Source organism: Mandrillus leucophaeus, unplaced genomic scaffold (genome assembly GCF_000951045.1).
Source record: "Mandrillus leucophaeus isolate KB7577 unplaced genomic scaffold, Mleu.le_1.0 Scaffold314, whole genome shotgun sequence".
Taxonomy (NCBI): domain Eukaryota; kingdom Metazoa; phylum Chordata; class Mammalia; order Primates; family Cercopithecidae; genus Mandrillus; species Mandrillus leucophaeus.
Genome location: NW_012103299.1, coordinates 2,957,205 through 2,984,905, shown reverse-complemented (window position 1 = coordinate 2,984,905; position 27,701 = coordinate 2,957,205). Strand labels below are relative to the sequence as shown.

The 27,701-nt window shown below is 37.7% G+C and overlaps 1 protein-coding gene across 1 annotated transcript in view; it reads left to right on the top strand.

The window, feature by feature from the left end:
- RANBP17 (RAN binding protein 17) overlaps nucleotides 1-27,701 on the top strand; it is a 133,363-nt gene that overhangs the window by 10,687 nt on the left and 94,975 nt on the right. Inside the window, exons 3-5 of the mRNA XM_011987719.1 lie at nucleotides 5,772-5,875; nucleotides 11,611-11,699; nucleotides 19,990-20,097. Of these exons, the coding sequence (XP_011843109.1) occupies nucleotides 5,772-5,875; nucleotides 11,611-11,699; nucleotides 19,990-20,097 (301 nt within the window). The remainder of the gene's footprint in view (nucleotides 1-5,771; nucleotides 5,876-11,610; nucleotides 11,700-19,989; nucleotides 20,098-27,701) is intronic.

Here is a 27,701-nt window from a genome sequence, read left to right as displayed (position 1 = left end):
AATGGGTCTCAGTGAGCTAAAATCAAGGTGTCAGCAGGGATCTAAGGAAGAATCTGTTCTTTTGCCTTTTGCGGCTTCTGGAGACCACCTGCTTTCCTTGGCTCATGGCCTCCCTTTCTCCATCAGCGTCAGGCCGAATCCTTCCCATGCTGCCATCTTTGTGGTTCTCCGACTTCTGCTTCTCTTTTCCACTGTTAAGGACTCTTGTGATTAGATTACATTGGACCCACCTGGGTAATCCAGAATACTTTTCTGTTTTAAAGTCAGTTTATTAGCAACCTTAATTTCCCTTTATCATATAACCTAATATATTCACAGGTTCCAAGAATTAGAATGGATGTCTTTGAGAGGGTAATTATTCTGTATTCTACCTGCCATATTGGTTTATCACAATTGCCAAAGTGTTTCACACAGTACTTATACAGCAAATCCTCAGTAACTGTTGGCTACCATCATTTACAGTTACCATATCATTTCTATTACTTACTTCTCCTTGCCCACTTCCCCCAACTCCCCAGTAATCCAGCTGCTGTTTGCATTCAAATTTAAGGAAATGAGAAGTTTCACTGTTTTGTATACACTTCGGAGGGGGAGCAAACCCAGATTTTTGTTGTTGGTGTTGTTGTTTTAGATTCATATGCCATAAAATTCACTTTTGTAAAGTACATAATTCACTGGTATTTAGTATATTCAGAATATTCATAAAATTGTGCAGCCATAACCATTATCTAATTCTGCAACATTTTCATCACCCCCAAGAAACCCTGTACCATTAAGTAATCGCTCCTCTTCTCCCCTCCCCCAAACCCTAGAAACCACTCATCTGTTTTCTGTCTGTATGGATTTGCCTATTCTGGGCATTAATATAAATGGAATCATACAATTTGTGGCCTCTGTATCTGGCCTCTTTCACTTAGCATATTTTCAAGGCGCATTCATGTTTTGGCATGTATTAATACTTTGTTCCTTTTTATGGCTGAATAATATTCCATAGTGGATGTACCACATTTTGTTTAGCCACTCATCAGTTGATGAACATTTGAGTTTTTTTCTACCTTTGGTTATTATGAAATAATACAGCTGTGAGCATTTGCGTACAACTTTTTGTGTGGACATGTGTATTCAGTTTTCTTGGGTAAATACCTAGAAGTGAAATTGATGAGTCAACTGGCAACTCAAATTTTTTGAGTAACTGCCAAACTGTTTTCCACAGTGACTACACCATATTACATTGGTTGTACCATTTTACATTTCCACCGATGGAGGTTTTAAATTGTACAAAATAATAAATGAAATGTCCTACAAATAAAGTATCTGTCAGCCAACATACTTAAACAGTTACTCTTATATTTTAATGTGATGTCTCTGAAGGAAACAAAATGTTTAGAACTTACAAAATGAATAACTTTCTGTTTAAACATATTCTCAGAGGCACAGTGGAGGTGATTAGCTTTGGGTTTCACCTAAAAACTAAGAAATTTACAATTTTTATCTATGCATGACTGAGAACTTACGATGTTATGTTCACATTTACTTTTCCTGATGGCAATGAAAATATTAATCTATAAATTGGCACTTTACCTTCAAATCATATTGGTTTCTGGACCTTTGTCTTATTAAGAAAAAAACTAACAGCTTCAATTATTATTCATAAAATAATCATATATACATTTGGAACACTAAATATATGACTACGTACTTGAATGTGAAGTTGTAAGAGAGTGAGCTCATGTTTTCTCCTTTTGCATCAGAAATAGTAAATGATACCTGTATGGTAATACAGATTAGAAAAAGTCTTTAATAGTAATGTTGTATAAAGTTGTTTGCATGATATAAACAAAAATATCCAGTTCTCCAGCTTTGATGGCACAGCATATCACGTTGCAAGAGCAGAAACAGTGCTAACTAAAACAGTAAACATTTTTATAGTATAATGCACCAGTGTCTTATATTTGCCTACTTTAAACCCAAGTGATTGTCTAGGAATTCCATTTTCCTCACCAGAACTAAGCTGGCTGATCTTCACTCTCTCCTGACTTCATGCAGCTCCAAATTCAGGATTCTGTGACAATAACATTAGTCCCCATCTCTGATGTCTTCCACCTTACCAGAGACCTGGAAAAGCATGAGCTTGGGAGTAAAGCAGACGTGGTTGGGAATCCTGGCTGACATTACCGGCTGGAGGATGTTGGGCAGGCTACCTAATTCCTTTGAGTCTCTCTGTTCACATGTAAAACGAAGAAAATCATACAACTTCATGAGGTTGTTCTGACCATTAATGACTTGCAACAGTACTTTGAAAACAGTAAGAGCCACATAAGTGTTTTTTAAGCAAATAAAGTACCAAATCCATTGCCTGCATAAGAACTCAAGGAATAACAGTGTTATTCAGTCACTCCACAAATACTTCTTGAGTGCCAGACCCCATTCAAGGCACTAGGGATCCTCTGTGATGGAAATAGAACAAGTTCCTTCCCAAGGAACTTACATCCTAATAGAGAGGATAAACAACAAATGAATAAATATGTCAATGAATAGCCAGTGTAGTAAGTCCCATAAGAAAAGTAAAGCAGGTTATGGGGTTGGAAAGTGATGTGGGGAGAGGGGGAAATGTGGGTAGCACTTTAGATAGAGTGGTCAGGGAAGGCCTCTCTGAGGAAGTGAGAGTTAAGCAGAATTGCTGCTCACATTACTGCATTTATAGTATTTGCTCCTTGACTTCTCCCTGCACATTTTGGTAGCTTGTCTCTTGTGCTCCTGGTATTCCTGTTTGCTTTAAAATTTGAATGGAGAAAGAAATGGAATCAGGAAGTTTTTTTTATCTGTAGCTCAGAATATTAAGTTAGGAGTTGAAATGTTAAAAGTCTGAATTTGTCTTTGTTCTGAATAAGCATCCTTACCTTGGAAAACTTTGTTCCCAAAGGAAGGGCACTGGGCTGGCAATCTTGCAGTTATACTCTTCTTGATTACCATAATCACCTCTCTAAGTCCATGTTAGACTCAAGACAACAATAGTGCTAATGGCTGTCACTTATTAAGTACCAGACACTGAGCAAGGCGGGGGGCGGGGGGGCGGTTACAGATGTTTTGTCATTTACTTAATTCTCATGGCTAACTTTATGAAGTAAATATTATGTCTCTTAATTACAGGTGAGCACACTAAGGCTTTGATGAGTGAAGTGACTTTACCCAAAACCAGACAGCTAATAGTAGCAGAGCCAGGATTCAAGCTTAGATAAACTTTTTTTCTTTTTTTTAAGAGATGAGATCTCACTGTGTTGCCCAGGTTGGTCTCAAACTCCTGGACCCAAGGGGTCCTCCTACCCCAGCTCCCAAGTAGGCAGGATTATAAGCATTCACCAGTGCTCCAGCTAAGCTTAGATAAACTTTGTGATTTCAAAGCATCCATTCTTTATAGCACCGTCATCTGCCTGCAGTGATAATTTCCACTGTTCTCATTAATAATTCCATGTTTAGAATATACTTTATCTTAGAAGAGTAAGATTACATGGGTTAAGTATAATGTACATATATTTTATGTATTTAGGATTTGACAATGTATATTTCAATTATTTATTGTATTATTCTATATCAGGTGTTAAGAAAATAAAGACGTTCTAAAATTCACCTTTATTGAGAAATTACTTTTTATCTAAACACAGTATTTCCCTAATAATGCCAGGCTCTATTCTGTGCTAATACTATAATACTAGTACCACCATTACTATTTATTGAGCATCTTCTATTTTCCATATATTATAACATTTAATCTTCACAGTGACCCTCGAAGATAAGTATTTTTATACTTATTTTATAGATTAAGAAACTGAGACTCAGAGTAATTAGTAAAATATCCGAAGTTAAATAATATACGGTGGAGTCAGACACCTGGGCCTGTTTACTGCAGAGCTCTACATCATTCTCCTTCACTGAGAAACACAAAGATACAGTCTCAGCGCTGTAGAAGCTAATCTGAAGATACTATCAGCGTAAGCTAGTAGAGCTGATAATTCACGTGTATACTTTATAAATTTTATCTCATTTAGTTCCCACAGTAACCCTGATCAAATGGTAGTTGTGGTATAATGTAGGTAGTATTGTTATTGCTATTATTAGATATGTGCTTAAATATCTGCAATTCAAGGCAGACTGGTACGATGGTTAAGAGCCAGGCAAAATGCTATGGGAATCCAAAGGGAGAAGGGAGATAACTTGATTGGGAGTTAGGAAAGCTTAGCTTAGACATTGGGAAAGATATTATTTCACCTAGGCCTTGAAAAATGACATCTGTATGGGTCTGTGTTGTCACCAGTTAACAGAGAAGAGGAGTCACTTGGTCACATAGCCAGTTGACAGAGAAGAGATTCTAATTTGGTCTGCCTTACTCTTCACTCAGGACACTGACCTTCGTTTAGAACAGCACACCAGTAAAGATTAGTTAGCCTTTTGGCCTCTGTTTGTAACCAAGCTAAGTCCCCAATTCTGTTGTACTCTTGAAACAATGTGAAATTGAAGGAAAGAGATAAATCACAGAAGATCAGAGTCAGCCAGATCAGCCATTCCTTAAGAGTCAAAGGATCTTGATCCTGCCAGGACCTCTGTTTCTTTGTCTGAACAATGACTATAGGCCAGTGTTTTTCAAACATTCACAGGCATCTGAATCATCTGGAGGGCCTATTAAAACAAAATTGCTGGGACCCACCCCCAGAGTTTCTGATTAAATGGATTGGGATGGAACCTGGGCATTTACATCTAACAAGTTCACAAGTGATGTCGATGCTGCTAGGTCAAGGACCAAACTTTGAGGACCTTCTCTGAGAGCTCATTTCCTCTCTCATACTCTATTTAAAAACTCTACTAATAGCATAGAAATTAGGCGGTCTGAACCATGTCGTTCCACCTCCAACTAAGTATTCCACCTTAAGCAAGACACTTAATCTTTCTCTGCCTGTTTCTTAAGTAGAGTGCAGCTCATAGCTCCCTGTGACTTAGGACGAATGAGTGGATTCAATCTCTCATTTAAAAGAAACCCCTTTTGAAAAAGGATACTACATAAATTATCAATTGTGCATATCCACGTGTGAAGTGAAGATTCTGCTTTGACAGAATCCTTGAGGAAACTTCAGTCTACCTTTAAAGTAAAAAGTTAATAGGAAATGTCTCTTTTCCCGCTTCTCTGTTTAAAAAAAAAAAAAAAAAGGAAGCTTAGTGTAAGAAGAACTGTACCCATGAAGAATGTATTTAAAATCCAAATGACCCATAAGGACCCCATCCTTTTTGGCAGATAAAAGTTTCCCTGCCATTTATTTAATAAATTAATTAAAAAGAACATAAATAAAAGAGAATAATAACTTAGAGCTATCTGGGCACCTGAGTCTATGAGCCTTTAGGGCCTTGGCACCCAAAGAGAAGGGGAAAAAAACACTGCATCTCTGAGGCTTTGAAAGTGGCCTTCCTTGAGGCATTAGAGAAGCTCTAGGGGCCCTAGGAGCTAAAGGACTGAGATGCCTGGGGCATGAGTCTGTTAGATCCCCTAAAGAACCAGGGGAAAAAAATGACTGGTAAGTAATTCTGCTATTTCATTTGGTGCAAAAGAGAAGGCAAAACACCCGAATATTCAGTGAGCAAAAGTACAAAATGTGGCATGGATGTGAATGCAGGCTGACCCCTTCTCGGGAATATTTCTAAGCCTAAATGAAGCACTCAATGCTGAGGACAATGTACAATTCTATGCATTTTAAACCATAGTGACCCTTTTGTTTCTCTGATAGGCGAAGATGAGGATGAATTTGAGAATTTCATGCTACCTCTTACAGTTGCTTTTGAAACAGTATTACAAATATTCAACAACAACTTTAAACAAGAAGACGTAAAGGTAGGTTTGTTTCCAAATATGAGGAATGACAGTTTTGTTTTTTCTAGGATATCTAGATCCAGAAAAGGGCTTTGCATATCTGTGTGTGCTCTTTGCCTCCTCAGACCTGCTTTCCCAATTGCATGTCTTTAATTTTTACTTTTATTTAAGCGTTTTTCTAGTTTCTTATACAAATGAACTTTGAGGTCAGCAAATAGTTTTGAACAGTCAGTTCATGATTAGATGACATAGATTTGTCTCCTCTGGCAGTTACTATCTTTAATAGGATATTTCTTGTGGGTACACCACTTTAAACACCCCTATTCCCTCATCTGTCCTGCACTGTTATGTTTCAACATATCTATATAGAGGAATGCACAAACATACACATACTAAAACACTATGTCTCTAAATATTTTTTTAAACAAGAATTTATATAAATCAAGACTTTATTAAATGGCTAGGCATATATGTATAAATAGGAACTGGTCTTGAAGTATTGCATTCTTAAACGGAACAAAGTGATTAGGATAACTGATAGCTAAATAAGGTTTTTATGTGCCTGTGGGAGCCATATTAGGATTGATTTGACAAGTCAGTTCAGCTGTGGCAACAGTCATAATATCTAAGACAACATTATGTTTTATTAGTAAAATCCTTAAGTGTAGCAAGCTGTCTATGACAAAACAGCCCCATATTTTAAGGTGGGGGATGGGAAGTACAAGCTCTGCTAAATAGAAATAGTATCTTCTGAAATTACAATGTATCAGGGCAATATTAAATAAATTGACAATGATTATTATCTTTAACAGACTAATAAATGCACTCCAGAGAATGTAGACACCTTTGTTGGTGATAATTGAGTCATATATTTCATAGTTATTTGAAATCTGTTAGAAATATTAACCATCTTTTGCATAGCATCTCTTCACCAAAAAAAAAAAAAAGAACCAGCAGTAAGAAGCCAAATAGAAAAATGATGGCCTTTGATAATTATCTTTACGTAATTCTTCTACCAAAAAATAATCAGCCAAATGCTATACCTCTTAATTTAAAAGAATTTTTGAAATTAATGTTTATCAGCATGCTATAGTTACAGAATTTTAAAACCAAAAAAAGGATCTTACAGATTCTCTTTGTGTTTATACTCTTCCTGAAATTCGTCAGCAGAGTTTCCACTCAGGTTAGCTGTATCTTTTAGATGTCTTCCAAATATTTTCAGTGACCAACAAAATCTTTGCAGCTTTTAGGTTGCTATTTCTGCCCTTTATCAAAAAGAAGCAGAGAAGTTGAAAAACATCATCTTTATAAAAATTACATCTGTCTCATCTGAAGATTTCATTATATTCCAAGACCATTTTGTTGTAATCCCATCTAGTTTGATAGAAACCATCTTCCTAGAGTCATTTTTAATGGAGTTCCAGTGATATATCCCTAAACCAGCAAGTTCTTAACGACCCTGGAAAGTGACTGCTTGATTACACTTTAACGGTATTTGCAAATAAAATCACAAGTAATTAAAGGGAAATCTCCAGGCTTTTGAGCAAGTTTGATGCATGATAACTGCCTGATTCAGCTTCATCTAGAGTAATGCTGTGTAGGCAACAGCTACTGAGATCAATAGCAACGTAATGATAGTGGCAGAATTAAGTGAGTAACCTGAGAACTGTGCCTCAGAATGCATGCAGCTGCCACGAACCAAGGCCACACAGTGCACTCCGTGCTTCCGTCCTAAATGTTCATCAAAAGACGCCCTGCAGGAAAATGGAGTTAGATGCTCTTTATTGCTGATCGTGTCTCTTGCCACATTTATCAGGGAAATTGGATTAGCAGTTGGCAGCTGCAGGTAGACAAGATTCTGCAGTGATTAAATATGCAGCTTGGCTGCATTTGTTGTGACAGACCTTTAGTAAATTCTACTGTAAGCACCATCTGTCTAATTTGTATAAAGAAAACTTGGTGCTTTAAGCTACCGATAAAAAACTAAATCTGTTGCTTTATCATAAACAAAACTTTTGCACTAAATGCTTTTAAATGTAATTTATTAGGTTAAGGCTATTTTTCTATCATGATGAATAAATAATACGTGCAAAAGTGCTTTCAGGTACTTCATTCTGCAAGTACTAGAGATAAAAACATTTCTGTTTTGTTCTTCAATAAAGTATTTAGTATTCCAATCCACAGGAGGTGATGCTGTTAAAATATCTCTATGAAAATGCCGCAGGACTGCCAAATTCATTTAATTTGCAACTCTTACCAGGATTTTCTAACTCCCTATTTATAGATATTTTCAAATGCAGATTTCAGGATAAACTTAAACATTAAGGACGTGTGTTGCCAAATTGAAATATAGTTGTGAGGGGAGGAAATGCAGCAAAAGTCTTGAATTTGTAGCTTTATTTTCTTACTTACTCTTAACAAAATTAAAGAAAACATTGAAATTTTGTCTTGGGTTTTTCTCTTCAAAGTAAAGGGAAAGAGGAAAAAATACTCTGACAAATCCTAGCTTTAGAGTATTCTTTCAAAACATATGTTTCCCCCTATAATTGTGTCCATGGTAAAATATACTCCAGTACTCCCCTGACTCATGCATCGCTTTTGATTTGGTCATGACATCATCAGTTTCAAGGAAAATGAATGAAAACTTCTCAGAGAAAGAGGAGCAGTTAAATAGGAACCTGCTATCTTTAGTCCTTTCGTAAAAACTCCACAATGTTAAATTATTTAAAATCCTTGATTTTCAGCATGCGCACATTAAAAGTTTTCGCACTAAGTGCCAAATGTTGCAAACAGCACTTTAACAGAATGATTTTGCTTTGATCCCTGTAGCAGTTCCTGAATAATTTATCACAGGTTATTGCCTTAATTCTGGAGAGGGATAGAGCAATAAAGGCAGATGAAAACACTCCAGTTGAAACACCTTGGGGCCTGCTCATTCCTCTGACACGGCTCTTTTGTTGGAACTATTTAGAGGTTATTAAGATGTGTCTTCAGAATTAAGAGTATGCTGTAAGGATGAAGACAGCCATCTTAATTCTAAAGACAAAGCACAATGACCCTTCACCTTCTTTTTCTTTGTTGTTATTATATAGTAGAATTATGAGGATAATATTATAGCTGCCCCCAGTAGTGCCACTACAGTAAAGGGTCTGTCAGACTTTCCATTAGAAACCCTGTTTTGGGGGTCAGGGTGGAAGGAGCCTCGTTTCAGCTGTTTCCCAGCCCATTCGTCTCACACTTGGCACACAGACAACTGTTCACCATGCAGCAGACTGAAGAACTCAGCAGTTACTCCCTAACTATCCAAAAAGGAATCCATACGGTTAGATCCCCAGATATATCCCACTCCCCAAAACAGCCTCACTAAAAATACAAGAGCCTCTCATTCTTCAGATCAATCTTGTGTTGACCAACTGTAAGAGAAAGGCAACTTTTAAAATAAAACTCTTTGCACTATTTTAAATGAGATGGTAAACTGCAGCTCCTCCGTTCCTCAAATTCAATAAGATCACCTCTCTCAAATTACTTAGTAGGCTGGTTGAACTCTTAGTTAACAGCTTTTCTTTTTAGTATCAGGGCTGGATATGTTTTGGCTATTAAGAAAACACTCTCTTTAGTGTTGTTTGTGTATCCACGTAGATTATTACAATATGATCTGCTGCTTTGAGATAAAATATATTGTTTGAGCATAAGAAAGCTATTTCTTATTAACACTGAATTTTTCTGTTCAGCTGAATTCATTTAGAACATTATTATATGCTTCCTCTGTAGTAACATTTTCTAGAATGATACATAGATATAATTTCATAGCCACATTTTGCCACTTAAAAAAAAAAAAAAAGTCCATAGATTTGAGTCCTATAGACCACTTCTATTAATTTGACATCGTTTAAGGCATGAAAAAATTGTGATAAAAGTTAATCTTTTTGTATAACGAGGATAGTCTAAAATATTTCAAGAGCCCCTTATACTAGACACAAAGAAAGTAAAACTCATGGTTCTTGTTGACTAATTTAGATTTAAATGGTAGATATCTCATGTGTATGTGGAAGCTTAAAATTTTTTGAAGCATACCCTGAAACTTGTAAGTGTACCTAATAAAAATAGAACAAAAAGCCTACTTTAGTAGAAAGATTGCAAAGCCAAAGAGTCAGAATAGAAAAGTTTGAAGAAGGCTTCTTAGAAGATGTATTTTGTTCTGGAGGCTGCCAGGAATGTGAAAAGCTGAGAAAGAGAGGAACAGACTCCAGGTGGTGGAAAAAGGCTATATAAAAAGGCAAAATGTTTAAAAACAAATGGCAGGTTACATGAGGGAGCTACAAGGAGGCCAGCTGGTTGTAGAAAAACAAGAACTGGTGAGAGTATGAGAAAAAAAGGAGTAAGTCATTTAATAGAGCAGAAACAAAAATTCAGAGTTTTCAAGACTCAGAAATTCAGATAACCATCATTCTGTGAACTGTTAGACAGTATAGAAACTGAATATTCCTATAAATAACATCCAGTTATATTGAGTCACCTCTTAGGCAGAAAGAAAGGAGAGGATGAGAAATCCTAGATACTTCCGGGAGTTAAACTATTATTTGCTACTTTGAAATTAAATTAATTAAATCAGCCATTAAGATGAGGGTCAGGATTCACTGTTTGCTTAATAATAATTTGAACTCCTTCCTAAAGAGGTTTTCATTTATTACTAAAGTGTGAGTAAAGAGAAAATCTGGTAGAAAAAAAAGTTCAGAGACCATTTTCTAGCTGAGTATTTGCAATGAAACAGTATCTTTAGAAGTCACAGTTGTATATCTCAATTATCCCACCCCCTTGTTTTGTAATTATGTTTATTTGTGCTCTTTGTTCCAACATTCTAGCATCTGTTCATGGGTTTTCTTTTTCTCTTCCCAAGCATCAACCTAAGGACAGCTTAATTAAGAGTCCAGAGTACAAGTCCGATCTCTTCTCTTCAAGAGTCAAGTTTTTGGTTTTTTTCTCTAAAACTAAATATTTATGAAACATTTACTGTGTATCAGGCTCTGCTAGGCATTTTCACATGAATTTATCACATTTATTTGTCACAGCGCTTCTGTGAGAAATGCATTATTAGCCCCTTTTATAGATGACAAAAGTGAGCCTGATAAATTGCCTTGCCCTAAGTCTTAAAGCTGAAATTCAAATTCAAGTCTTATGACATCAAATATAGAACTCTTTTCCTTACATCTTCCTCACTTGGGGAATGTGACTGCCATTCCCCGTATATCATAGTACCAGTAGGTCACTTGGCCAGTTTTATTTTGTCCTAAAGTTATTAAGGATATTCATTAGGAATTTTTAAATGCCAGTGCCTTTCTAGGATAGACTCTAAATTATGTTGTGGGACCGATTGCATGCAAGCCGATGTTCAAGATTTGCTGTTATTAAATAATGGCTAGACCCTGTACATATCTATTTTGTGTAATTATCAATCCTGATCTTTTTTTTTCTGATTTGGCATTATTCAGAAGCAAAGTATATTAAGACTCTTAAATGCTTAGCTACGCTACTGGAATTATGACTTAGCTAAATTTATAAGAAGTAAAGTGGAGTTATCAGCAGATTTGATGGTCTGTTTGTTTAAAGAGTCTATGCTTTTCTGTAGAAAGAGGTCTGAAGGAGACATTTTAGCTAATGAATCAAAATCAGATATGTGGTCATTATTGCCTGATTATTACTCCATCTGCTCTGCGCTAACGTGAAAATCAATTACTGTGTCTCTTTCCCACTGACAGCGTATGTTGATCGGGCTGGCAAGAGATCTTCGAGGGATTGCCTTTGCACTGAACACAAAGACCAGCTACACCATGCTGTTTGACTGGATGTATCCTTATTACACTGTGACAATACCAGCTCTGTGCACAGAGGGATGCCAGGCCCCTCGCTTTCGTTTAATAGTATGGCACAGTAGGGAAGAGGAAACAAAGCTAAATGAACTAATGTGTAATCAGCTAAAAATTACAGCACAGTGGCAGCAGAGCAGATAACTGAGCACAGTATTTGGAAACCCAGCTCAGAGAGGTCACTTTTTTGGTGCCGTTAAATATTGATAACTTAAAAATGACTTCCCCCAAATGGTTGTTTATGTTGGAGTTGAAGGGATAATCTGGCTAACATCTTTAGGGATCAATGAATCCTACCACTTGGCATTTTTGAGGGGAGATTTGAATCTCCATCTCAATTAGCAAGGCCGGGAAGATCATTTTATCTCTTCAAGGCCTAACTCATCCTGCCACAGTTTTTCATTATCATGAAAATAATTAATGGACATGAAAAGGGGAAAATAAATAGTCAGGATTTGTCATTTGGTGTAAATTTTGAATTGACCTTTGCCAAGGGTTAGTACAGACAGGAAAAAAAAAATCCCCCACAGAAACGCCTTATCATATAAGAGTTAAAAGAGCGTAGACTTTGGTGATAAAATCCCAGCTCTTCATTTACTGTGTTGTGAACCTTGGCAAGTCATTTCACCTGTCTTGGTTTTCTCATTTGAAAACAGATATAATTCAGTTTCATGGTATATTGTAACCATTAAAATAGGTAAAGTATACTCTGTATAATGTCTGGCACATTTTTAGTAGTTGTAAATGGTCATTAATATTGTTCTAATAGTATTGTATGACTAATCTTTGATCCCAACAGGAAGTGATATTGTATGCAAGTCATGTAAGTGTCATATAATGCTTTCATGTCTTTTATACATGAAACCATCAGAGCATGTGAAAAAAATTATATAATCTCAAAGCTAATTTGCTTTTTAATCTAAACTATTTCTCAGTTGCTTTGCTTAAACCCTTCTTATCCAAAGTTTCCTGTAAATTAAATTGCAATGGAAGCTTCTTAAAGGTAACTTTCAACTACTATGCCACAGTTATGGCCAAAAATATAACTAACAGGGGATCTAGGCATGTTTTAGGAAGAACTCTACATATTATAAAAATTTTTAAACATTAATTTGATACTGATGTATCTTTAATTATTATTAAAATATACTTCATCAGATTTATGTACCCAGAGAAGGGTTACAGATAAAATTTTTATGTCATTGAGTAATCATGCACATGGTTTGTATCTACATATAATATGTGTAGAGATTATGAAATTTCAACGTGGAAAGTCTTAAAATTCTCTTAGTGACAGTTAAACTGGAATTATATGTGACCCTTTTATTTCTGCCTTTTTTTTTAATTTTTAAGAGGCAGGGGCTTGTGTGTTGCTCAGGTTGGACTCAGAACTCCTGGGCTCAAGCGATCCTCCTACCTCAGCCTCCCGACTAACTGGGACTGTGGGACTACAGGTGTGCTCCACGGCACCCAGCTTGACTCTTTTATTTCTCTAAACATAAAGAGCAACTCTCAAAATCAAAATTTTCATTATTTGAAAAATAATAAAAGTCTACTTTGGGCACTGTAATATCGATGGTGTCTTGAAACCAGTCTACAACTCTAGGCTATCTAGTGATTAACATTTCATGTTTTTCTCTTCAACAATTTCAACCAAGAGTTAAGATCAGAAACCTTCCCCTCAGTGTCAAAGAAGAACTATCTACCATAACTGATACCACCCAAAATTTAGAGAAGATACTGTATTGTTTTCCATTTCCTTATTTAGCTCCTTTGGGGGTAGCAGGGGAACCCTTCTGAAATGAAACTTTTGTCCAGCAGATGGCAGAAAATAGCAAACGGAAAATCTTGGGACTTAATGTTTTGTTTTGAACTAGAAACCTTTGTCTCCTCCATTTGACCATAGATGTTGAAGCTCTCAGGGTCAGGGGCGGAGAGAAGTGTCAGTTATGCCGGAAGCTGTGTTAGATTGCCAAATGGGGTGGTTTGGTACTGACGTTGCTTATAATAATTGAGTTTCAGTAGCAAATCAGCTTCCTTGGGAAAAGGCTAGGGGCTTTTCATAATTGTATTGACAACAAAATGAATATGATAAATGGTGTTCATTCAGTTGAGACAAGATTTATAGTTTTCCTTTGGGCGAGGGATGAAGAGCAAATATTTATAATAATAGTAAAATTTGTTTAAAAGTTATATTGTTTGATAATTCAAAAAGCTTTATTAAAATATTTTGAAATACTTTAAGCAGTTTCAGGTGATAAAGTACAGATTCTTTTCAAAGTATTCAAGTAATGCAAAAATGAATAAGTATGATAAAAAAATGCCATGGATATGAAAGTCATTTATTCTTCCTGAAATATTGATATGTCAAACCGTCAGTGATGATTTCCACATTACTGCTGGGGAAAGTTTATTTGCCTTTTATCCACATAAATGTGTGTTCTTTAATTTGTTATACAATCCTTAGCATGCAGAAGAAACATCCTGTAAGAGCACATGTCATCTTAAAGTCAAAATGCATTTTATTTATGGCGATTATTTGATAAAATGCTATTTTAGTGGTTAGCTATTTAATTCAAAAACATTTCTATAAACACTGACTGCATTAACTGCCACACAAACTACATTGCTTTTCACTCTGTCCTTCCAAAACTAAATTGCCTGAAACTACACAGCAACCATCTTGATAAATGGTTTCCAGGGCTGGAGAATTGAAAGAGGATCATTGACATACTTCTTTGCCCCTGTGATGGGAATGCAACAATAAGAAAACACCTTATCTTGCAGTGCATCTAATCTCCTTCTTTAAAATTTTCCTAGATCATACTTAATCTGAAGTATCGAAAATCCAGATGGAAGCTGGGAAAAAAATTAAGAATTTGTATGACATTATTTCCTCACATGCAGTCTTTTAACTGTTAAAGTCTGATTATTGAGCTCACCGATTTTTAGTCAGGAAGTCAGTCCTGTTATACAATGGCAAGGCAATATAACAAGATACGTAGAAGAGATACAGACTTCAGAATAGGACAGTCCTAGATTCCAGTCCTGGATTCACCACTTAAACTGTGAGTCTTGAGTAAGCTACTTAATATCCCAGAATGACACGCCTGTAATCCCAGCACTTTGGGAGGCGAGGCAGGCGGATCACGAGGTCAGGAGATCGAGACCATCCTGGCAAACACGGTGAAACCCCGTCTCTACTAGAAAATACAAAAAATTAGCTGGGCGTGGTGGTGGGCACCTGTAGTCCCAGCTACTTGGGAGGCTGAGGCAGGAGAATGGCATGAACCCGGGAGGCGGAGCTTGCAGTGAGTGGAGATCATGCCACTGCACTCCAGCCTGGGTGGAAAAGTAAGACTCTGTCTCAAAAAAGAAAAAAAAAAAAAATCCCAGAATCACAATTTTGCTTTCCATAGAACAAGACTAATAATACCTATCTCACAGGTATGTTGTAAGAAGTGTCATGATTCTGTGATTAATAAAGGGCCCAGTACAGTGGCTGCCATAAACTAAATACTCTACAGCTGCTGTTAGTTCTTTTCCCTGATACATAATGAGACAAAGAAATCCCATTTGCTCACTTATTCAGCAAAGTGGGCTAAGGGCTGTGCTAGGTTCATGAGGAATATAGATCTGACCCCAAACAAAGTCAGTTTCTTATTTATATAAATCACTATAACCAAATATAGAAAGTGCTAAGAGCCATAACAAAGAGACAAACAGGACAGTGCATGCATTTAGCTGGGGAATCAGAAAGGGCTCTGGAAAGGCGAAGGTGTTTCCTTGGGTCTTACCAAATAAGTAGGATTGGACCATATGGAAATAGGAAGAAATACAGGTTTTCGGTTGGTCTAGGCATCAGGTTGAAGGAGTCAGTAGCAAAGATGTTTTATTACAGATACCATTCATTTCATGGTTGGAAATGTAGTTTGTTTGGGACTCTTGAATATCAGTCTAAGGAATTTAGACCCTTATTCCATAGGTAGTATAAAAAAACTAATGGTTTTGATTGACTAACAAAATCAGAATTGTTTCTAGAAGAAAGTAATTGGCAATATCATTTTGGGCAAACTGAAATAGAGAAGAAAGTAAAGCTGAAAATTCACTGTTTAGCAAGCGTTTTTTTTTTTTTTTTTTTTTTTTTTTTTTTTTTTTTTAGTTTTGTTTCTGTGCCAGGCAAAAGGAATGTGAGAATGAATAAAATGATTGCTCTTTAGAAGCCCGCTCTCTAGTTGATTACACATGACTAATAAACAATCAAATGTCAGTGTGTTATAACAAAGATGCATGCAAAGGGCTATATGAGCATGTATGAGAAAAAGAGCAGTGCTTTTTGCAAGATAGAGAAAGCTTCTCAGAAGAAGTGAAAGTTAAGCTAAGCCTTGAAAGATGGATAGGCATTTGCCAGACACAAGAGAGGAAAGGTTTCCAGCAGCAGTCCCCTTGTGAACAAAGGTTCAGATGTTTACATATTCATGGAGTACACTGAAGCTCTGAACTGGCAAGCTATTTCTATTCTGGAGCCACATCCGCAAACCCTGGTCTCCTAACACTTTTAATGAAAACTCTTTTGCCTTCTGGTATTAACAACTGATGAATGGGTGGATGGACGGATGGATGGATGGATGGATGGATGGATGGATGAATGGATGGATGGATGGATGGATGGATGGATGGATGGATGGATGGATGGATGGATGTTGTAAAGAAGCAAACCTGATATTTTTCACATTTTCATATTTGGTATCCTATCAGGCAATGTCATATCATTAATGCCTTTGATTTTTTAATTTATCTGATGTGGACCTTAGAAATTCATTGAGAAGATAGTGAAAGCAATTAGATCTGTGCTTCTTCTACCTAACGGCTCCCATTCTCTTCTTCCTACTCATATATACATAGTCCTCACAAGGCCACTGGAAAATTAAACTCCTAGAGTGGGTTCTGGTTGTCATCCTGTAATTGAGCCTGGCACTCTCACTCTGCAGCCCTTTTAACCTCTCTGTTGAGTAGACCTCTACTCTGCTTTCCAATAATCCCTCATTTTCTCTGTGGCAGTCACCTCTGTCAGAAGCATATTAGAATTGGCACCACTCTCATTCCACACAGAAAAAGGAGCATCCCCTTATATCTCCCTGCCTTATCCCATAGTGAATACTGTGTGCTCTGAAAAATATCATGGTCCTGATGCCATTATAGAATGCCTTGCAGAGGCCTATGTGTGCCTCTGGTATTCTTTGGTTCTGAGATTTGGGTTGAATCCATTTTCTCATGAGCCTTCCAGATGCATTCCCACTAATGAGTTTGTGCTCAAGAAGTCCCTTGGTGGAATATTTTCTCACCTGTGCTCCTGTGGCATTGGTTCAGAATTTCTGTACTCAAAGCATCCTTATTATATGTCGGTCACCCTGATTTGAGCATGTGTTCCCCAAGATTAAAAGCTATATCTTCCTGGCCAGGGATGGTGGCTCATGCCTGTAATCCCAGCACTTTGGGAGGCCAAGGTGGGCAGATCACGAGGTCAAGAGATCGAGACCATCCTGGCCAACATGGTGAAACCCCATCTCTACTAAAAATACAAAAATTAGCTGGGCATGGTGGCGGGTGCCTTAATTAGCAGAGCAAGACTCCATCAAAAAAAAAAAAAAAAAAAAGGTTATATCTTTCTTAACTCTGGATCCTTAGCCCTTAGCACAGTACATAGCACATGGTATCTACATCTGTCAAAAATTACAGCTTTTCTAGTCCATAGAAACAAAACAGTAAGTTGTCTGATAACAGTCAAAATAAAGTGAATCATGTGGACTGACTTTATTTTTGTTATTTTCATCCAACTGAAACCTTATTCTTACATATACACTCACTTCTTGTCCCCCTTCCCTGCCTTATTTTCCTTTGTAGTACTTTTTTTTGAGACAGAGTCTCACTCTTGTCACCCAGGCTGGAGTGCAGTGGTGCAGTCTTGGCTCACGGCAACCTCTGCCTCCCGGGTTCAAGCGATTCTTGTGCCTCAGCCTCCCGAGTAGCTGGGATTACAGGCAAGCGCCACTATGCCTGGCTAATTTTTGTGTTTTTAGTAGAGATAGGGTTTTACCATGTTGCCCAGGCTGGTCTCAAACCCTTGGCCTCAAGTGATCCACCCACCTCGGCCTCCCAGAGTGCTGGGATTATAGGTGTGAGCCACCGTGCCTGGCTTTCTTTGAAGTACTTTCTAATGTATATTTATTTTGTTTATTTTCTGTCTTATTAGAATATAAATTCCATGAGGGCAGGGATTTTTTTTTTTTTTTTTTTTTTTTTTTTACTGGTGTCTCTGGAGAGTGTCAAGCAATGCTTGTTATAGAATAGGACTTCAGAAAATAGTTGATAAGAAAACTGTTTTAGTATATACAAATGCAGCCTTAGCATGGTATGTATGTCTAATAGGAGAAAGTATTGCTTTTTGCACTTTTAGGAGGCATACCACTCTTAAAGTTATAGATGGCTTATTTTCATTGAACACCATGTGAACTGTTTTCTAAAACTTCAAAGTGAAATACACAATTAAATAGTTCTAATCAAATAAGCTACACTTCATTTTTAGGTTGCACGTTTATAGCAACAAATAATGTATTGAAATCTATTTTGTGCCAGGCCATGCATTCAATAAGTACTTAGCATATGCCCTCAAAAAGCTTATAATATGAGAGATATACAAGTACTATTATTATGCTAGCACCAGGTTCCACCACCATACACAGGAGACACTCCTAACCCTTTAGGGAGAGGTAGGAGGCAAGTGCATGTGATGTCAGAGAAGGCTTCCTGGGATAATTGACACCCATATTGAAGTCCGACATTCAAATAGAAATTAGCAGGAAGATGGTAGGGTCTCTGCTCTTTAGAAATGCACTATCTAATGGGGCAGACAAATAACACAAGCAACCAAGCCTAACATACTGTGTTGTAAGAGATATGGTCATGAGTACTCATTGAACGTAGATGAGGAAGAGACTGATGCCTTTGGATAAAATAGAGAAAACATCCCAGGGGAGATAAAACTTGAGCTAGGTATTGAAAGACAGGGATATGTTAGACAGAATAAGTGGTTTATGAGGGAATAGAGACAAGAGCTGGCATTAGTGGGTTTGCAGGGAGTTATGAAAAGCTAAATCATGAGCAGAAATGCTAAGAGATGAAGCTGGAGGTAGGCAAGAACCAAATCTTAAAGGACCTTGAACACCATGCTAAGGAGTTTGAAATTTATTCTAAGAGCAGGGAAGAAAATTGTGATGACCTCACCATGGAGATTTCTACCCAGAAGCACACCGAAAAGAAACACCATTAAGTGATTTAGTTTAGCATTTTGATCTGAAACAAAAGACAAGTATGTTGGAAAACATCAGAAAGAGACTTGAGGATTGGGAAAAGAAAAGAGAAATGAAGACAGTGACATAGTTTTTTTCTGCTACAGTTTGGGGCCTTAATCCTATATTCATGTGTCTACTTGGCAAGGAGATGCCCAGTGTCGATTAAAGGGCCAGTGGAGCTGAGTCAGTTTTCCAGGTTCTGATGGCCTTCGGCGTAGATTTGTCAGAGGCATATACTCCTTAGTGTTAATAACAATGTTAGAGAATATCTCCTTGTGTGTACATGGGACTATCTTTAGTGACACTTATGTTGAGTAGATTAATAGTTACCCAAAGCTTTTCTTCAAGCCAGCATCCCAGATATTCCTTGGAGCTACAGTGAGACAAAAAAGAGCAATTCAACAACATTTTTTTAAAAAGAGTAATTTTGAAACTGAGAGATATGTGAGGTTTATTATTACTAGTTCCTTCTACTTTTACATATTTTTTAATTTCATAATAATATTTTTCTAAGTAGTATAGTAACCAAGAAACTGATAATAACTCAAATATATGTTTATCCTCATTCACTAAACTTATTTTCCTTTCCTGCAACATTAGGCATAAATCTTTAAATGTGCTGCTTATATGATACTTGAAAAGTGTGTATTTTATTCAGTATTCTAACAACAAAGCAATATAATGTGTAGGATATGTTACAAATAAGAACAAATCACTGACAGCCCCAAAAATATATGTATATCTGTGCAGGTTAGGGAGAGCAATTTATAAAATGCCATTGTATAGTATAAACATAGAACGAATTAGTATAAACATAGAACAAATGTGGATTCCCCTTTGTGTGTGTGTGTGTGTGGCACTAATTTTCAGGAACAGTATTTCTTTAGGCCCTTAAATTCTTTAACAGGCTTTATAAAAGGTACCCAACATATCTTCCCATTCTTCAAAACGCTGTTGAACGGTGGTATGGAGAGCCAGCATGTACAACTCCCATCTTGAAACTTATGGCAGAACTGATGCAAAACAGGTAAGCAGGGTGACCGGCAGTGAAAAAAACAGGCTATTAGCAGAAATCTCCAACAGTCTGACTTTCTTTCTTGGTTTGTGTATTTTCAAGGTAGTTAGCAAGAGCCCAGGAACCAAGACTTAAGATGATTAGTGAAAACAGAATTAGAGACGTAAGATTGAGGCCTTTTGAGAGAAAGAACTACAGTATACTTGGCTGTCTATGGGGACTAGGGAAATAGAAAATAAATTGGAAGACTGCAGCCACCATTATTTAAAATATTCAAAGGTACAAAATGAAGAGAGGGCAGCTATTTTAACTATTTCAGTGCTTAAATGCAATTCTATAGAATTTTAACGCAGGAAAGAAGTTTAGAGGTCTCTGAATTGAGATGCTTTATTTGATGGATAAGGAAACTGGTCCTCACAGCAATTCATGGGAACATAGTTTGCCTCAGAAGCTCTGGGAATTATTCCTGCTTTCACTTCTAAGCTATGCTTCTTTCTTTATGCCAAGATGCGTGTATTTGGATGATTTATACACTCACAATTTTCATTGAGAAAGCAACTATAACACTTCTCTGAAATTGCCCGATTGACCTTATAATTTGCATAGACTGGCAGAAATTCAAATATTCTGCATATAAATATTAACAAAGATGTAGCTAAAAAAGAAAATCTGGCAATAAGCTAATTGGGTTTAAAATATGTCATTGTGGATATAGCTTAGCACCAAATTACCTGTCCCTTAGCCATCCTGTTTCATCGTTGCCCTTTGTAAACTGTGTGTTTAGAAGGGAGGTGTCCAGACAGGGAAAAGGTATGGGTTGCAGCTCTAATGTTACCTCCGGTGCTGAGTTTTTCACAGCAATAATTTAAAATTTTTACCCTAAAACAAGAAGTGAAAAAAGACCTTGCAAATAAAGAAATATTAGTATCTATCTTTTTTTTTAAACTGTTCATTTTTAAAAGCCACCCTCATAGGTGTCTTAAAGGAAGGGTGGCTTTGTATTTTATATTAGAAATTTAGTGTGCTTTTTAATTATATTTCCATTTTTCAACCAGAAAATTGATATGATTTATTACTGATACAACATTTAATACTAAAGGGAAAAAAATCATTGCATTTTATATTATAAAGTATTTTATGTCAGCCATAGGCAGATAATTTTTTTTTAATTTTACCTTAAGTTCTGGGATACAGGAGCAGAATATGCAGGTTTGTTACACAGGTGTGCATGTGCCATGGTGGTTTGCTGCGCCTGTCAGCCCATCACCTAGGTTTTAAGCCCCGCATGCATTAGGTATTTGTCCTAATGCTCTCATCCCCTTGCCCCCCATCCCCCAACAGGCCCCAGTGTGTGATGTTCTCCTCCCTGTGTCCATGTGATCTCATTGTTCACCTCCCACTTATAAGTGAGAACATGTGATGTTTGGTTTTCTGTTCCTGTGTTAGTTTGCTGAGAATAATTGTTTCCAGCTTCATCCATGTCCCTGCAAAGGACATGAACTCATTCTTTTTTATGGCTGCATAGTATTCCATGGTGTATATGTGCCATATTTTCTTAATCCAGTCTGTCATTGATGGACATTTGGGTTGGTTCCAAGTCTTTGCTATTGTGAATAGTGCCACAATAAACATACGTGTGCATGTGTCTTCATAGCAGCATGATTTATAATCCTTTGGGTATATACCCAGTAATGGGATGGCTGGGTCAAATGGTACTTCTGATTCTAGATCCTTGAGGAAATGCCACACTGTCTTCCACAATGGTTGAACTGATTTATACTCCTGCCAACAATGTAAAAGCGTTCCTCTTTCTCCACAGCCTCACCAGCATCTATTGTTTCCTGACTCTTTAATGATTACCATTCTAACAGGCATGAGACGGGATCTCACTGTGGTTTTGATTTGCATTTCTCTAATGACCAGTGATAATGAGCTTTTTTTTTTTCATATTTTGTTGGCCACATAAATGTCTTCTTTTGAGAAGTATCTGTTCATATTCTATGCTCACTTTTTGATGGAGTTGTTTGTTTTTTTCTTGTAAATTTGTTTAAATTCCTTGTAGATTCTGGATATTAGACCATTGTCAGATGGGTACCTTGCAAAAATTTTCTCCCATTCTGTAGGTTGCCTGTTCACTTTGATGATGTTTCTTTTGCTGTGCAGAAGCTCTTCAGTTTGATTAGATCCTGTTTGTCAATGTTGGCTTTTGTTGCAATTGCTTTTGGTGTTTTCATCATGAAGTCCCATGCCTATGTCCTGAAAGGTATTGCCTAGGTTTTCTTCTAGGATTTTTACGGTTTTGGTTTTTACATTCAAGTCTTTAATCCATCTTGAGTTAATTTTTGCATAAGGTGTAGGGAAGGGGTCCAGTTTCAGTTTAATGCATATGGCTAGCCAGTTTTCCCAGCACCATTTATTAAATAGGAGATCTTTTCCCCATTGCTTGTTATTGTCAGATTTGTCAAAGATCAGATGGTTGTAGATGTGTGGTGTTATTTCTGAGGCCTCTATTCTGTTCCATTGGTTTATGTATCTGTTTTTGTACCAGTATCATGCTATTTTGGTTACTGTAGCCTTGCAGTATAGTATGAAGTCAGGTGGCATGATGCCTCAAGCTTTGTTCTTTTTGCTTAGGATTGTCTTGGCTACACGGGCTCATTTTTGGTTCCATATGAAATTTAAAGTAGTTTTTTCTAATTCCGCAAAGAAAGATACTGATAGTTTGATGGGAATAGCATGTAATCTATAAATTACTTTGAGCAGGGTGGCCATTTTCATGATATTGATTTCTTCCTATCCATGAGCATGGAATGTTTTTCCATTTGTTTGTGTCCTCTCTTATTTCCTTGAGCAGTGGTTTGTAGTTCTCCTTGAAAAGGTCCTTCACGTCCCTTATAAGTTGTATTCCTAAGTATTGTATTCTCTTTGTAGCAATTGCAAATGGGAGTTCACTCATTATTTGGCTCTCTGCTTGTCTACTGTTGGTGTATAGGAATGCTTGTGATTTTTGCACATTGATTTTGTACCCTGAGACTTTGCTGAAATTGCTTATCAGCTTAAGGAGTTTTGGGGCTGAGACAATGGGGTTTTCTAAATATACAATCATGTCATCTGCAAACAGAGACAATTTGACATCCTGTCTTCCTATCTGAATACCCTTTATTTCTTTCTCTTGCCTGATTGCCCTGGCCAGAACTTCCAATACTTCGTTGAATAGGAGTAGTAAGAGAGGGCATCGTTGTCTTGTGCTGGTTTTCAAAGGGAATGCTTCCAGTTTTTGCCCATTCAGTATGATATTGGCTGTGAGTTTGTCATAAATAGCTCTTACTATTTTGAGATATGTTCCATCAATACCTAGTTTATTGAGAGTTCTTAGCATGGAGGGATGTTGAATTTTATCGAAGACCTTTTCTGCATCTATTGAGATAATCATATGTGACTTTTGTCATTGGTTCTGTTTATGTGATGGATTATGTTTATCGATTTGCATATGTTGAACCAGCTTTGCATCCTAGGGATAAAGCCAACTTCATCGTGGTGGATAAGCTTTTTAATGTGCTGCTGGATTCAGTTTGTCAGTATTTTATTGAGGATTTTCGCATCGATGTTCATCAGGGATATTGACCTGAAATTTTCTTTTTTTGTTGTATTTCTGCCAGGTTTTGGTATCAGGATGATGCTGGCCTCATAAAATGAGTTAGGGAGGGGTCTGTCTTTTTCTATTGTTCGGAACAGCTTCAGAAGGAATGGTACCAGCTCCTTTTTGTACCTATGGTAGAATTTGGCTGTTAATCTGTCTGGGCTTTTTTTGTTTGGTAGGCTATTAATTACTGCCTCAATTTCAGAACTTGTTATTGATCTTTTCAGGGATTTGACTTGCTCCTAGTTTAGTCTTGGGAAGGTGTATGTGTCCAGGAATTTATCCATTTCTTCTGGATTTTCTAGTTTATTTGTGTAGAGGTGTTTATAGTATTCTCTGATGGTAGTTTGTATTTCTGTGGGATCAGTGGTGATATTCCCTTTATCATTTTTATTGTGTCTATTTGATTCTTCTTTCTTCTTTATTAATCTAGATAGTGGTCCATCTATTTTGTTAATTTTTTCAAAAAAAAAACAACTCCTGGATTCATTGATTTTTCAAAGGATTTTTCATGTCTCTATCTCCTTCAGTTCTGCTCTGATCTTAGTTATTTCTTGTCTTCAGCTAGCTTTTGAATTTGTTTGCTCTTGCTTCTCTAGTTCTTTTAATTGTGATGTTAAGGTGTCTATTTTAGATCTTTCCAGCTTTCTGTTGTGGGCATTTAGTGCTATAAATTTCCCCTTAACACTGCTTTAGCTGTGTCCCAGAGATTCTGGTACGTTGTCTCTTTGTTCTCATTGGTTTTAAAGAACTTATTTTTTTCTGACTTAATTTTATTGTTTACCCAGTAGTCATTCAGGAGCAGGTTATTCAGTTTACCTGTGGTTGTGTGGTTCTGAGTGAGTCTCTTAATGCTGAGTTCTAATTTGATTGCACTGTGGTCTGAGAGACTGTTTGTTATGATTTCTGTTCATTTGCATTTGCTGAGGAGTGTTTTACTTCCAATTATGTAGTCGATTTTAGAATACGTGCAATGTGGCACTGAGAAGAATATATACTCTGTCGATTTGGAGTGGAGAGTTCTGTAGATGTCTATTAGGTCTACTTGGTCCAGACATGAGTTCAAGTCCTGAATATCCTTCTTAATTTTCTATCTCATCGATCTATCTAATGTTGACAGTGGGGTGTTAAAGTCTCCCACTATTACTGTGTGGGAGTCTAAATCTCTTTATATGTCTCTAAGAACTTGTTTTATGAATCTGGGTGTTCCTGTATTGGGTGCATGTATATTTATGTTAGCTCTTCTTGTTGCATTGATCCCTTACCATTACATAACGCCCTTCGTTTTTTTGTTTTTTGTTTTTTATTTTTTTAAGTCTGTTTCATCTCAGAGACTAGGATTGCCACGCCTGCTTTTTTTTTCTTTCTTTCTATTTGCTTGGTAAATATTCCTCCATCCCTTTATTTTGAGCCTATGTGTGTGTTTGCATGTGAGATGGGTCTCCGGAATACAGTACACTGATGGGTCTTAACCTTTTATCCAATTTACCAGTCTGTATCTTTTAATTGGGGCATTCAGCTCATTTACATTTAAGGTTAATATATGTGAATTTGATCCTGTCATCATGATGCTAGCTGGTTATTTTGCACATTAGTTGATGCAGTCTCTTCATAGTGTCATTGGTCTTTATATTTTGGTGTGTTTTTGCAGTGGCTGGTACCAGTTTTTCCTTTCCATATTGAGTGCTTCCTTTAGGAGCTCTTGTAAGGCAGACCTGGTGGTGACAAAATCCCTCAGCATTTGCTTGTCTGTAAAGGATTTTATTTCTCCTTTGCTTATGAAGCTTAGTTTGGCTGGATGTGAAATTCTGGGTTGAAAATTCTTTTCTTTAAGAATGTTGAGTATCGGCCCCCACTCTCTTCTGGCTTATAGGGTTTCTGCAGAGAGATTCTGCTGTTAGTCTGATGGGCTTCCCTTTGTGGGTAACCTGACGTTTCTCTCTGGCTGCCCTTAACATTTTTTCCTTCGTTTCAACCTTGGAGAATCTGATGATTATGTGTCTTGGAGTTGCTCTTCTCGAGGAGTATGTTAGTGGTGTTCTCTGTATTTCCTGAATTTGAATGTTGGCCCGTTTTGCTAGGTTGGAGAAGTTCTCTTGAAGAATATCCTGAAATGTGTTTTCCAACTTGGTTCCATTCTCCCTATCACTTTCAGGTACACCAATCAGTGGCAGGTTTGATCTTTTCACATAGTCCCATTTTTCTTGGAGGCTTTATTCTTTCCTTTCTTTCCATTCTTTTTTGTCTAATCTTGTCTTCACATTTTATTTCATTAAGTTTATCTTCAGTCTCTGATACTCTTTCTTCCACTTGATCAATTTGGCTGTTGATACTTGTGTATGCTTCACGAAGTTCTCATGCCATGTTTTTCAGCTCCATCAGGTCATTTATGTTCTTCTCTAAATTGATTATTCCAGTTAGCAGCTTCTCTAACCTTTTATCAAGGTTCATAGCTTCCTTGCATTGGGTTAGAACATGCTCCTTTAGCTCAGAGGAGTTTGTTATTACCCATCTTCTGAAGCCTCCTTCTGTCAATTCGTCTGTCTCATTCTCTCCAGTTTTGTGCCCTTGCTGGAGAGGAGCTGCGATCATTTGGAGGAGAAGAGGCATTCTTGTTTTTGGAATTTTCAGTGTTTTTTCTGCTGGTTTTTCCTCATCTTTGTGTATGTATCTAACTTTGATCTTTGAGGCTGATGACCTTTAAATGGAGTTTTTGTATGGGGGTCCTTCATGTTCATGCTGATGTTGTTGCTTTGTGTTTGTTAGTTTTTCTTCTAACAGGTCCCTCTTCTGCAGGTCTGCTGCAGTTTGCTGGAGGTCCACTCCAGACCCTGTTTGCCTGGGTATCATTAGTGGAGGCTGCAGAACAGCAAAGGTTGCTGCCTGCTCCTTCCTCTGGAAGCTTTGTCCCAGAGGGACACCAGCCTGATGCCAGCCAGAGCCCTCCTGTGTGTCGACCCCTGTTGGGAGGTTTCTCCCATTCAGGAAGCACAGGGGTCAGGGACCAACTTGAGGAGGCAGTCTGTCCCTTAGCAGAGCTGGTGTGCTGTGCTGGGAGAATCCCTGTTGCCAGGATCGGCTGCTCTCTTCAGAGTCAGCAGGCAGGAATGATTAAATCTGCTGAAGTTGTGTCCACAGTCGCCCCTTCCTTCAGGTGCTCTGTCCCAGGAAGATCGGGGTTTTGTCTACAAGCCCCTGACTGGGGCTATGACCTTTCCTTCAGAGATGCCCTGCCCAGTGAGGAGGAATCTAGAGAAGCAGCCTGGCCACAGCCGCTTTGCCACACCTAGCCCAGACCTTCCAGCCTCCTTAGCACTGTCAGGGGAAAACTGCCTACTAAAACCTCAGTAATGGCGGATGCCCCTCCTCCCACCAAGCCCGATTGTCCCAGGTCAACTTCAGACTGCTGTGCTGGCAGTGAGAATTTCAAGCCAGTGGTTCTTAGCTTGCTGGGCTCCATGGGAGTGGGACTGCTGAGCAAGACCACTTGGTTCCCTGGCTTCAGCCCCCTTTCCAGGGGAGTGAATGGTTCTGTCCCACTAGGGTTCCAGGTGCCACCGGAGTGTGAAACATTACTCCTGCAGCTAGCTCGGTGTCTGCCCAAACAGCTTCCCAGTTTTGTGCTTGAAACCCAGGGCCGTGGTGGTGTAAGCACACAAGGGAATCTCCTGATCTGCGTATTGCAAAAACCATGGGAAAAGCATAGTAACCCGGCCGGGTAGCACATTTCCTCATGGCTTCCCTTGGCTGAGGGATGGAGGTCCCCAGCTCCTTGTGCTTCCCAGGTGAAATGATGCCCCATCCTGCTTCTGCTCATCCTCCGTGCCTAACCAGTCCCAATGAGCTGAATTGGGTACCTCACTTGGAAATGCAGAAATCACCCACCTTCTGCATTGGTCTCGCTGGGAGCTGCAGACCGGAGCTCTTCCTATTCGGCCATCTTGGCCCCTCCCCAGATGATTTTTTTTTTTTTTTT